We start from the raw sequence: 14,388 nt of genomic DNA on the forward strand, positions 1-14,388 counted from the left end.
TGCTAGACCGAAAATCAGTGTGAATTTCCTAACCTGTCTGCAACACTATCTTCCCATGTTTGTGCAGATAGAAGAAAATGACATAATTCCCAAACATAACATCCAACGCTTTACCAGATATTACATTAAATGGATAAAGTTCAGTTCCCTGAAGCACTGATCTTTTCCATGAGCATACGAAAGCATTGGACACTCTCAGGTGAGATTACCTACAAGCGGTTATAACTAGGCATCCACAGGGAGGTGCATATCCGACTTTTTTAGGATCTGTTGAGGCACACAGCAGGGTTGCCCCCTTTCACCAATGGGGTTCTTGCGGGCAGCTATCTGCTGCGACTGGAGGGCCAGGGATTCCACTGTACGGCAAGGAGCATAGATGCTCACTATATGCAGATGACACGTTGGTTGTTTTGAGCAATACCCAAACGTGAAACCAGTGGTACATCCTGCTGTTGGATGATTTTGGATAGGTATCTGATCTAAGTACAAATCAGAGGAAGTCCTGCACCTTCCAAGTCTTGGTTGAATACATGGGACTAACAGAGCTGGGGCGGCTGCTCCGCGTGCAGTGGAAACCCAGATCCCTTAAGTACTTGGGAATCATGGCATATCATGTGGATGGCGATCTGAGAGGAAAATGTTGGAAGCATATTGCGAGGCATTAAACGCAGTGCAGCTTTTGGAGAATGCTACAGCCCCCAGTCATGGCCCAAATAGTGTTGACAAAAATGGTAATTCGAGGGTCCTTTATTATTTTGTGATCCTCCCCATTGAGATACCAGGAGCATGGTTTCGCTCCAATAATGCCTTGATTTGGGAATGGATATGGAACAGACCAAGTACTAGGGGGTAGCTGTGCAAGCTCCAGAAGTAGACGACCAGTGGCACCCTAGGTGTTCCGGACTATTGATTGTATTACCTTGTAGCAGTTACAGTGGATCTCTGGCTGGCTGGCAGTTTGCAATCTGTCAGAAATGGTAGTCTTCGAATATTCGCGCAAGGAAGGAGGGATGTTGGCTAAGATGCTAGGGATCAAGCTCACGCTTCTACGCAAGCCAAAGGGGCGTACAGAGTGGCAGTCCCCTACCGTCGGCACATCCCCTTCCAGCATTATGAAGAAGCTGAGGCTGAACTGAGCACAGATTTGGCTGAGCATTCTTCGTAATAACCTTCCATGTTGGGAGGGGATGCACTGAGGGTCGGGGACTGCAACTCTGTATATCCCGTTGACTCATTGGGAGGCATACCAACCGCTAGAAGAGGGTACTTCACCGTCCGTCAATTGAAATCTTGGACAGAGGTGGGCACGGTAACACAAGGGGTACTTCGAGAACTACTTGCTGCCTACAGCCAAGGGTCAACTATGCCCCCCACACTAGGCGCCTTGGGACAGGTGAGTGGAGGATCACCAAATACCAGGTCAGCAGGATCTTTGGTACACTAACTGGCAAGTTGAGAAATATCTGGGGTCTCCACACATGGTACACCTACCCCATGGGCCCTCTGGCCTCCTTCCCTGTTTCTTCTGGGACCGCTTGAGGTGATCTCAATGATTCACACAGCAGTTGCTACTGGGCCAGGCCTTTCCTTTCGTTAAAGGTTGTTTTCGCTTTTTGACTGCTCTATATTTGGTAGGGATGGATATAGGTTGCAAGTTGCTTTGAAGGTGATCTGTTAATATGTACTATTACTGATGCACTGAAATTAATCCTGCTCAATTAAGAAGATAATGTATGCTAAGATTAATATACAACAAGGTGGGGCATGTTGACTGTACAAAGAATCTGTATTTCTATAAAACCCACATGTGTGCTGGAAAAAGGTAATATAAAAAACTGCATATACTATTTTTTCAAAACCAATAGAGAAATAAAAAAATGATGGTGGACTGGCAATGGTTGACAGCATCCTAATACAGAGCATCATATCTCCTAGTATGAAATGTCTGGGTATATACTCAGCAGTGACCCAGCATTTAGGCTTGATAGCTGATCCTTGTGTGTGAACGCCCCACCTCCACTACAGCTATGAGTGGAAAACAACCCTCGGACATGCCCCAAGCCACAAAGATGGCCCTACCAGTTTAAAGAACTTACATGTCTCAGATAGGACGGGACGGGAAGTTCACTGGGGAGATTCCTTTGTGGTGTGGCGCAAAAGTAACTCAGGTAAACATTGTAAGAAGCTGGCTCTATATACCATACCGAAGTAAGGTATAGTGTGCAGAGTCCAGTGGATCCTGAGAGGCTTTACGTTGGGTAAAGTAGATAATACCGGACTCTATTTTGTGGTAATGTGGTTGAGAAATTAGGCTTATCAGAGGGTTGTGTTAAGCATTTGTTGTACAAACACTGTCAATAAATGAAGCACACACTCAATGACCAACTTCAAGTGCAATGTTTGTATAAAAATATTACTTTGTTACTTTTCTTTTAGAACCAAGAAGAACTCAATTGCTGGTGGTCAGTAGCAGTTCAGTAATAGCAATACTTTCAGGTTCAGTAGGAATGTTTTGCAAACAGCAATAGCAACACTTTATAGTCATATTAGAAATACTTTGTGGTGTCAGACAACAGTAGCAATACTTAGCAAAGCAGGAAATAGACTCTTAAGGCAAACAGAAAGAAATACAATGTAATCCAATGAAAGCTAACAGTTATGCACACCAACAGGTAAGTACACTACTGAAAATCGCAGTCTTCGGGCAGGGCAAGGTTCAAGTGGGCCCTAAATCTGCGCCGCTAGCAGCACAGGGGAGGCGGGGTGCAGAGGTCAAAGGTGATGCCCAGAGCCCAGGGTTAGTCTATGAAGTCTGGGAGTGGTTGAAGATGCATGGTTTGCAGGTAAGGTATATGCGGTTTTAGGGCACAGGCTCTAGGGGATTAGGCAAGCACCTGGTGGGGACACAAGGCAGCACCAGTCATACACCTCCAACGGCTTAGGGGCAGCTGGGTGCAGGGTGCAAAGACAGCATTGGGGGCCTAATGCAAGCGGATGGAGGTACTCAGTTTCATAAAGAGGCTGCAGGCTTAGACAATGAGGATGGAAAAAGGTGACCTAGGACTGGGCAGGTAGGTTGGGATGTCGCTGGACACTTGGGCATCATCATCTGGGCTCCCCAAGGTCGGGGGCTGATGATGCAGGTGGGCCTTTCAAAGTCGGAAAATCTTCACCAGAGCGGTCAGGGGCACCCTCCGTGTAGAGGCTGCAGGCGTCTTCATGGACTTCAGGAGAGGGCAGCCACAGATGTTTGAGGTCAGGATCGCCTTGGAGACTTCTCTGGACGGTGGGCCACTCAGACTCGGGCTGCGGGCACTGGGTGCAGAGTGGGTTGGACTCGTGGATCCAGAAGGCAAGGGTGTCTTTGGTGGTGTTGGTTTCTTAATGAACAGGGCGTTGTCATCAGGAGCTCTTGGTCTTTAGGGAAGGCAGGCAGTCCTCCCAGGGTTGTGGAGGTCTCTGGGCCTGCAGGACAAGCCACTTCTTCGAGCAGGTTTCTTCGAAAGCTGCGGACATGCCGGTAGGGCTGGGGCTAAGTCAGTTGTGCTCTGGAGTCTTCACTGCTGCATGGCTCTTTGGTCCTTCTTCTTTAGGTCTCCAGGAATCTAAGGATCCAGGTTCAGGGGTGCCCCTAAATACTCAATATAGGTGTGTTACGTGCAGGTAGTAGCCAAAGGGCTACTTACCTTTAGATTGATTACACCCAATGTGTGTCCCTTCCCTTTGGGGAGGGGGCATCACCTAACCCAATAGGCTAAAATCCTTCTATCCAACATGGAGGAATTCCTAAGGAGGGGGGCACTTCAGCGCGGGACACCTTAGGATGGTTCTGGCTTGGATGGGACACACCTCTCCTGCTTACTAATTTTCCAGCTGACCTTGCCGTCAACAGTGGGACTTGGTCAGGGGGCGGGCATCTGCACTAGCTGGTGAGACCCTGGCTAGCATAACAAAGGACAGGGAGCCTTTGAGGCTGACCGCCCTGAATGTTGTTCCTGCTTGGGGGAAGGTGAGAAACACCTCCACCCCAAGCAGACTTTGTTTTTAACCCATGAGAGCTAAAGTCTCCCACCACAGGGGGTCAGAAACATGTCTGAGAGCAGCAGGCTATTGCACACCAAATAATTGGTCGTTTTTCAAGGGACATCTATAAGATTCCCTCTGAATGCATGTTACAATTAATCCAACACCAGCATCAGTATGTGTTCATTATGCTGAGAAGTTTGATATCAACCTTCCTAGCGTTCAGAAAAGCCATCATGGAGCTGTGGAGTTCGTAATGACAAACTCCCAGCCCATGTACTCAATATGACCTAACTGCACTTACAATGTCTAAGAATGGACTTAGACACTGTAGGGGCATATTACTCATGCAGCAATGCCCTCGCCTGTGGTATAGTGCACCCTACCTTAGAGCTGTGAGGCCTGCTAGAGGGATGACTTACCTATGCCACAGGCAGGGGTTTGTAAGTATGGCACACAGGGATGTGCGCCATGTCGACTCTTCAGTTTTAGCTGCACCAAAACACACAGTTTGCCATGGTAGTGGGTATGTGCTTGGTGAAGGGTCTCTGGGAGTGGCACAATACATGCTGCAGCCCAAGGCCCTTGATACCAGTGGTACCTTTTACAAGGAACTTCTGTGCCAGAAATGTGACAATTATGGAGACAAAGGTACAGTTGTGGGAAAGAACACAGGCACCGAGAGACAGTGCATCAGAAACGAAGCTAAAAGTGGGGGGTAACAATGCAAAGAGGGGCAATTTCTTACAAGCACTCTTGGGGCATACAGAAGTAGGGACTCTTTAAAAAGTACAGCTTTGGGACATATTCACATTGGTGCCCTGAATTCATTTGACTATTTGCAATGTGCATTTGGCCTAGGGAGGTCCAATCTTCAGATATCTTCAGATCAGACATGAACTCAGCCCATATTTGCCAGAGACTTTGAACCTTGCTGTATTCAACTCTTTGGGAGCTAAATAGATAATATCCTGTGAAACAGAGAATGGTGAAGTCACAATATATAGAATACTAGTCTTTAAAACCCTAATTCCCAGACTTAAGAAGGTAATTGGAACATTATTTGGCCAACTCAATGACTTTCGATAGCACCGATGAACCCTCATAAAGCCAAGATTTCGGCTCAATTTGAGTGATCCAGTTTAAATATCTTCATCGCATATGGCAGCAACCTAATGCCTCAACTTAAGCAGGATAGAGAGCATAATGGAGTTATAAGCATACTTGAAAAAACAGTATACAAGGCACAAGGGTGCCCTTCGAAACACACCGGGGTGCGATACAGAGATGGTACTTGATGTAGGACACACTGCATACACTTACTTAATGAACTGTATTCCCATTTACATACTATTTGATCACTGAGACTGACAATCGAGGGCAGGACGCTTAATACAATTGCATTCTGTGTGGTATTCTAGAGGTTTTTAGACATGGATAAACATATTGTTTATTTAAATGTTTTATTGTATTGCTGTACTTTAAAACTCTAATAACCCGAAAAAATTAGCATACCTCTCCTAAAAAAAGTAAGGATTTTTTTCTTCAGCAGAACTTAGCACATATTTGGCAGTAGGGTTCATCTTTTTGTCTGTCTGATGTGTCATGTCCCAGGTAGATTAAACTAGGTGCCCATAACTTGTATTTATGCAGTAAGTCCTCTTCCCAGCTCTATGCCAGTCAATTTTATTGTTATACCTACCATATGCCAAGACATCTGCCTTGAAATACTTTGCACTATCCATATTGTCTTTACACTGTGGATGTCTTGCAATGCTACTGGTGTGTAGGCCGTACAAAACAGACAATACTCTAATGTGTGTCCTCTGCCTTAGTCCTCCTTTCATCACAACTATTTTATAAGGTGTCACCAGATAACAATAATTTGTATTTGGCCATTCATTCTGGGCTTCTTACCCTTGCAACTTAGGGGCCAATTTAACAACTTTGTTGAAGAGGATTGATTCGTGAAAGAAACCCCACCTCTTCTTTTTGCAATGTGTATCTCTTTAGTTAGAGTCTGAACATAAAACAGTCTCTTTGCTAGGCTGACACAAACACCCAAATACAGCATTACTTCAAGTATCTTTTCTTGATCTACCTCGTCAAAGGAACTCATTAAATCCAGGAATGCCATATAAAGGAAAAGAAAAGAAAGTCCCTCCAATGTCAATTAGAGGCATCACTCTGAGAAAATTCAAATCAATTCAAATGAAGTTCCATGTAACGTTTGAATTCTTATATTGTATTCAACAAATCAAATTTTTCATAAACATCCTTTCATTTCAAATATCGAGTTTGTTGAGCGATGTTTCAAATAACACAAATCACAGTCCAATGCATTTCAGGCTGTCTGCCCTTCGTCCGGGACAATAGCTAGAAGCAAGACGAAATAGAATCTATGAATCTAATGCATTATATGTTATCAATACGTCAAACACATTAAATGACACGATCATAGTAACAACGTAAACAGGTTTTGTGCTCTCCCATAAAGTGCGTGCATGCAGAAAAAACAACATTAAATAGGAATCTCACGTGTTATTCGTGTTGCTCTCTTTGTATTAAACAGAATCCTGAAAAAATAAAATAGGGAAGCTGTTGCCTTACGCTAATACAGGGAAATGTAACTGAGTGAAATAAGGGAATTTAGAAACGGTCAGGCGGAGAATTATTGCTTACTTCTCGTACGCGACTAACGTTCATGCAATGTTTCTAAACGGGTTCTCCTTAGCGTCTGGCGCGAAAAAACATCTTAAGAGATGGCAGCCAATCATAGTGTACTTTATAAGATAAGAACTAAAGTTGGTAATAAGGCATTGTTTGATACGCTAAAGGTTCCGATCACGTGGTCGGATTCCCACCAATCTACGGTGGGTAGTGTGAATTGTTTACATAGCGAGCTTACCTGAAAACGTATCTAAACATGAAAGTTAGACATCGCACAGAGATGCGTGATTAAATACGTAATGCATTTCTAAAAGAAAAGAATACATCTGAACAGATCAACCCATACGTACTGTCCAATACAAAAACGTCAAAAGGTTATATCAAGATATGAAACTAGAGATAACACAGAAATTCTATGCGATCATTTAGGCCATAGGGCTTGCTAGAATTAAGTAAATAAATCCAATGTTTCTCTCTTTGCAGGAGAAAACGATTATTGTCTCTGCCTTCGATTTTCTCCACTGTTTTAAGTACCACATACTGAAGTTGAGAAATGTTATGGTTGGCTTCTAGAAAATGCGTGGCTATGGTAGATCTCAAATTTTTTGTACGTATGTTTGACTTATGTTCATTCAGTCTAGTCTTGATTTTTCGTTCTGTCTTTCCGACATATGTCTTGCCGCATGGACATTTGGGTGGGCTATAAATAGGGGGGTTGTACCCAGAGAGAGTTACGGGGACCTGGGTTGTCAATTGAAGTATGGGAAGGGGTCCCAGTAAACATGCAAAATAATAACAAGGAAAGTATAAACAATCAAAGAGACCAATCTTAGAGCCACATTGTTTTATTCACAATGTGCTAGTATCATGTATATACGTCACTTTAAACATACATTGATCAATGACTATTATATAGTGCCCCAAAGGTTTGGAAAGGAAGGGGGGGGTTTGTGATACGTGTAGGTAATAGGTGAAGGAAGAAGGGTATTGCAGTGACAGAACCCTTGATCCAGGAAGCCACACAAAAAGTTGAAAATATGCAAAGAAAAGATCTACTAACCATCAAACAGAAACCCCAACAAGACAGAATGACAATTGTGTCTAAATACTCCACTGCGAGTTATAATTTCAAAAGGATCATTAAGAGTCATAGGAACATCCTCAAGGCTGAACCTGATTTCCAACAGACTTTCCAAAATCCTCCCATTTTTGCATTCACCAGGAACAGAAATTTTGGTGAAATGTTAAAAAGCACTACAATTGACCAAAAACAATACCGAGGTACACGTCCCTGTTTACAATGCGGGAATTGCAACAGCATAATAAGAGGCAATCAAATAACCCTTCCTATGAAGGGAAACAAAATCAGTCTAAAAGTCAATGCAACTTGCGACAGTTCCAATTTGATTTGATATATATGCTCAAATGTCCACGCGGCAAGACATATGTCAGAAAGACAGAACGAAAAATCAAGACTAGACTGAATGAACATAAGTCAAACATACGTACAAAAAATTTGAGATCTACCATAGCCACGCATTTTCTAGAAGCCAACCATAACATTTCTCAACTTCAATATGTGGTACTTGAAACAGTGGAGAAAATCGAAGGCAGAGACAATAATCGTTTTCTCCTGCAAAGAGAGAATCATTGGATTTATTTACTTAATTCTAGCAAGCCCTATGGCCTAAATGATCGCATAGAATTTCTGTGTTATCTCTAGTTTCATATCTTGATATAACCTTTTGACGTTTTTGTATTGGACAGTACGTATGGGTTGATCTGTTCAGATTTATTCTTTTCTTTTAGACATGCATTACGTGTTTAAGCATGCATCTCTGTGCGATGTCTAACTTTCATGTTTAGATACGTTTTCAGGTAAGCTCGCTATGTAAACAATTCACACTACCCACCGTAGATTGGTGGGAATCCGACCACGTGATCGGAACCTTTAGCGTATCAAACAATGCCTTATTACCAACTTTAGTTCTTATCTTATAAAGTACACTATGATTGGCTGCCATCTCTTAAGATGTTTTTTCGCGCCAGACGCTAAGGAGAACCCGTTTAGAAACATTGCATGAACGCTAGTCGCGTACGAGAAGTAAGCAATAATTCTCCGCCTGACCGTTTCTAAATTCCCTTATTTCACTCAGTTACATTTCCCTGTATTAGGTCAAGGCAACAGCTTCCCTATTTTATTTTGTCAGGATTCTATTTAATACAAAGAGAGCAACACGAATAACACGTGAGATTTCTATTTAATGTTGTTTTTTCTGCATGCACGCACTTTATGGGAGAGCACAAAACCGGTTTACGTTGTTACTATGATCGTGTCATTTAATGTGTTTGACGTATTGATAACATATAATGCATTAGATTCATAGATTCTATTTCGTCTTGCTTCTAGCTATTGTCCCGGACGAAGGGCAGACAGCCCGAAATGCATTGGACTGTGATTTGTGTTATTTGAAACATCGCTCAATGAACTCGATATTTGAAATGAAAGGATGTTTATGAAAAATTTGATTTGTTGAATACAATATAAGAATTCAAACGTTACATGGAACTTTATTTGAATTGATTTGAATTTTCTCAGAGTGGAGCGCCGAGGGATGCCTCTAATTGACATTGGAGGCACTTTCTTTTGTTAACTAACTGGTCGTCCTTGACAAGAGACCCCACCTGGGCTGCAAACCTCACTAACATTGACTACTTTTCTTACACTCGTTTTTTGACCTTAATACTGAACTTTGCTGTGCGACAACCCATCATTCTACTCATATAAAGGAAAAGGAAATCTTCAATTGAAGATGCATACACATACGGCTTCATTTGTAGTTCAATATGATTCATGATGTGTTCCTGTTGAGACACGTTATTATTGTTGGCAATTGCAATAATTATAAATTCATTGATCTATAAATCCTAAAAAATACATTGCTGGTAAATTATCGTAAATATTAAGTGCAAATCAAATGCAGTCTTCCACTCTTTTCCCGTAGAAAAGATCAATCTGCCCCATTCAATTCGCACTACCTCATCTTATTTGATGTTTCTGAAACGGTAACCTGCATGTCAACTTTCCACACTAACACTTATGATTTGTTTAACTTAAAATGATGTCATTTTTCTCTTTTTTGCTAATTCAAAGAATCTTAAAATATACCCCAAACTAATGGGTAATTAGTACTCTCCTACTATTTTGCCCTCAAAATCTCACTCTTAGGTGTTCCAACATGTGGGCACGCACGTACAGCTGAGCAGCACCCAGCCAAGTCCGTAAACATAACATATGTGCAGATGGGCATATCTTAATCAGAAAACAGCACCATTAATTAAAGTTGAAAACAGCAAAAGTGAAAAAAACATGCAGGAAATGAGGTGAGGGTTCCTCAAGTATATCAAATGTAAATGTTCCGTCTTATGGGAAAACTTTGTTCACATACTAGAGAACTGCAGATAAAAACACGGTGACAGTCTATAACAAAAACACCCTAACATTGTACCACACACTCTACCAAGGAACTGCATATGCAAACGATACAACTATCTTTATGGAGACTAATTCTAAATGTACTTTTCTCTACGAATATCGAGGTGTAGTACAGTTAACGTGTAATGGTAGGAAGGGGGACTCCCTAAGATGGGCAATACTCAGCTGATGTACGCTGGTGAGGGTACTGATGGGCGCCCTAAAAAATGCCCTCTTTTATGCCAGAATGTGTGGTCGGTTTCGTTCTGTTTTCCAAATTGTCTGCCTAATTTGACGGTACGGGTTGTTCTTACCTGACCTTTTAAAGCATCAAAATACGAATAATGCAACAGAAAAGGCTTGGTTTGCAGGGGATTCTTAAATTCAAAAGAATTACCAAAATCATTTATTCAAATCTGCCAAAAAGGAAGCACGGGTACGTAAGCATTGACTATGTTTATAACAAACAAGTTAGCCGTGGTGCAAAAACATCACAGAATATCGCAGATTGGGAAAATAGGCAGACAGCGATTATAAATGTATTGCTAATCTTGAGAAAAATGTAACATTTAACATTTTATATTAGTGCAGATATTAACATCTAGAATTAATGTTTAAATCATTAGGAATGGAATATTAAAGTAGGTCCTTGAATGACCGACTTACCCTAAATGAGAATTCAAGATTTTCTCCTCCCCATACTTCCATTCCAGTGTCGTAAGAACCGAGGTACTCGAAGTACCTCTTGCTTACAGCAAACAACCCACCAGCCATAGTAGGGGACCTGAGGAAAATGGTTATTAAAAAACACAATATTTGTCAAAACATTAACAGAAAAGGCAATCTTACAATATATATTTAATTTTAAATCCACACCTAAAATCTTTATCCACTTTCCAAAGTGTAATAATAATGTTGCAATCATTAGCACAACTATTCACAAAGCTGTTGAACATGGAAGGTACTCCTGCAATCAACAAATTCTTTGTGCAGCAAAATACAAGTTTTATTCTGCCAAAATGTCTGATACAGCTAAATAGGTTGCCCCCATGCAATGCTCTACTTTAGTTGAAGTGGACATTAAATGAGTAGGGGAACCAACAGCAGAGCATCTCCAACACTTTCCAGGTTTGACATTTTTTAATTTATAAGCAGTTTCTGGTATATATTATACAATTTAAACACAAAAAATGATGTTTAAATATTTAAAAGGCAATACGCATTTACAATTTACTTTAAGCTTGCTTCCATATAAGCTATGTCAGAAAAATAATTGTGTAACAATTGCCTGCACCTATTAATTAATATTCCAATTTTTTTTATGACTATTGAAGATGCTGTAGAAAAGGATTTGAAACTCCAGGTAGTGTTTTCAGTACGTCCAGCTTGCATCTCTTACTCGACTTGTTTATTTTTAATAAATGTGTTTATTAAAATTTTTCGCAACACTGCACAAATATAGATCAGGACACCATGTAAATGTCTTCTGTTCCATCATGCCTTCACAAGGGGTAACAACTTACAAAGAAAGACAACTCCAAGCATAAACCCATAAGTTCTCTGGTTCGTCAGCACATGGTTGCGGGAGGTGAGCGGCCTAGAGGGTTTTAGGAGTTGCTACCTCTTCTGTATCACCCTGCTTGGAGACGTGTGGGTCAGTGATCATATCCGCTCATTTTCAGATCTGCAACTCAAACACTAATTTCATTCATCCTAGTTTTACAGGTACTTGCAACTCCGTCATACCCTAGGCACACACATACAAACTGGCACATCCCTGCCAGAACACAGTCCCCTTGAAGCTCAGATCACAATAAGTAAACTTCGCATGGGAGGGGTCTCACGTATATACCGCTCTCTGACCAACAACGCTCCAGCATCCCTTGACTTGTTGAGAGCCAGATGGGAGGTTTGGCTGGGCCCTCTGGAGGAGGAGGGATGCTCTGACGGTCCCCAGTAGTATCAAAATCTCAGACAGGCTTCGCCCGGTTCAGCTTTACTATCTCCATGCCTCCTACCTCACCCCTAACCGCCTATACAAGGCAGGCCTCACCTTGAGCCCCTCTTGTACAAGGTGTGGGATCGAATATGCAGCCTTCTTCCACATGGTATGGTCCTGCCCACTTATAACTTTATACTGGAATACCCGGTAAACTGAGCTCATAGAGGTACTGGGGTGGGAGATCCCACATAACCCACTAAATATATTACTGGGTGTCACAGATGGGTTAGACGGGTCGAGAGCAGACAAGACGTTTCTTGGCACCGCCCTGGTAGTAGCCAAGCGCAATATAGCAATGGCTTGGGAAAATCCCTCTCCACCCAAGGTCTCTCAATGGTGCAGGGGGGTGGACTAGTGTGCTAGGCAGGAACTCCCTCTATATGAAGCATGGGGCTGTCCGGCCAAGCATCGCAGGGTGTGAGGTAAATGGCTAGACTTACCAAATTGATTATCGTCCTTGTTTCCCCAAGACCATTCCTGGGGCTGTTGGAGTACAAATGAAAATGTATAACGTCACAAATGTGTTTGCTTACAATATGTCAAAAGTTGTGGTGCTGAGACTCATGCTGTGCTGTTCGTACCATGTATTCACCTTCTTTTTCACAAAATCAGTAAATGATTATAAAAAAAAAAAAAGTTATCTGGTTGGTTGTACACAATACAAGGTTTTTTTGCTCAACCCTTTACCTCCCATCATCAGCATTGCTCAAAATTTGAGGGAGCCATCAAATGTCCAGCGTATACAGAACAAGACGGAATCAGTATCATATTTAATACAACAGTGAACTGAAACAGTGGGTTCCAAGTGAAAGAGCAACTAAAGGTCTAAACAGGAGGTTACACATGGGGCACGGCCCCCATTTATCCAGCCCACCTACTGAACAGACAAGATGCGACCACTATCAACAAATCTACAGTATCACTCCTTGGGTATGACCACTCGGCTTGGCAGATTCTCACATCCCTGTTCATCAATCACCAGATCACCTTTTGCCATCTACAGCGGTGTCTTTAAGCATGCCCTAAGTTAATTGTTCCAGTATTCCTCTCGGATCCTGACCCCTCCTAAGATGAGTGGGGATGTTCCTCAGGAAATTCAAAGGCATTCAGCACCTCCGTCCACAGTGGGTCTACTGGCTGTCTCTTCGCCCCCATTCTTCTGCTCTGGCACAATCCTTAACAGCCACTTCCCATCGAGCCAGCACTGGCCAACTGCTGATTTCAAAGTCATGGCTATTTGCTGTTTATCCATTGCAGAGCGGGGCATAATTTAGGATCCCCCTATATAATGGGGTGAGTTAAGTCAGGTGAAGGTAGTTTCACAGGATTACTTTAAACCTGGTGTTCTCGCATGCCTTCTGCGGATAGGCCAGCAGTTTTGCCCACTTACTCTCCTGCATAGCAGTGTGTTCCATTTTCGACGCAGAGAGCCCAGGTCCTTCCATACCATCCTAATAAGGGCACTATAAAGCCATTCAATCAGATGTCTCCCATTCCCTAGGGCCAGCACCAGATGTAAAAAACCATGTGCCTTGGGTTATTCCCCCCCCCCAGCCTTCCAGGGAGCTGCAAATGACTAGGTCAATGTCTCATAAGTGAGGAACTGCCCAGGGGGCAAGCAGTGGTTGTCAATAAGTACCTCCAGGGGTCTCAGTTTTTTACGCTTAGTAAGAGCTGCCCACTGTCACCAGTCCTGCTTCAGTTCCACCTCAGTCAAGTGGGGGAGGTTCCTATGTGGGAATGATGCTAGCGGCAATGAGGGGCATACAATGGGCATGCCTGTGTCCTCCATACGCAGCGTCTCCAGCATCACTTTTAATATTATGCCTGCCACACCCCCCTTCAGGTAGGCACCTCAGCAATTGGGCCAGAAGTGCTCACTGATTCGGCACCGGCCTCCGAGGACCCAGTGTGGCCACATTGGCACCATCCATTCAGCCAGAGGGTGATCCTTTGCAGCTGGGCTACCAGATAGTGCAGTTTAAAGTCTGGCACCCCAATCCTTCTTCCAGGGTAGGCCGCCTGACAGTATCTAAAGACACCAAATGTCTTCCCCAAACCAAATCAGCTCTCATACTTTTGAGTCTAGCTGTTTCAACCACGACGTCAGGAGCCAAGTCAGGAGATTGTTAAAATAATCAAGAAGGCAGAGCATAAGGGAGGCGCGTCATCTGGGTAGGGGTATTTCTGATCATTCCCCTGTCTGGGTCAGAGTTGA

General features: G+C 42.8%; 1 protein-coding gene across 1 annotated transcript in view; it reads right to left on the bottom strand.

Moving 5' to 3' along the window:
• Positions 1-14,388, bottom strand: part of GALNT12 (polypeptide N-acetylgalactosaminyltransferase 12) — a 648,514-nt gene that overhangs the window by 244,009 nt on the left and 390,117 nt on the right. The window contains exon 5 of the mRNA XM_086965330.1: positions 10,835-10,952. Within this exon, the coding sequence (XP_086821456.1) occupies positions 10,835-10,952 (118 nt within the window). The remainder of the gene's footprint in view (positions 1-10,834; positions 10,953-14,388) is intronic.

This window comes from Lissotriton vulgaris, chromosome 4_1 (assembly GCF_964263255.1).
Source record: "Lissotriton vulgaris chromosome 4_1, aLisVul1.2, whole genome shotgun sequence".
NCBI classification, from domain to species: Eukaryota; Metazoa; Chordata; class Amphibia; order Caudata; family Salamandridae; genus Lissotriton; species Lissotriton vulgaris.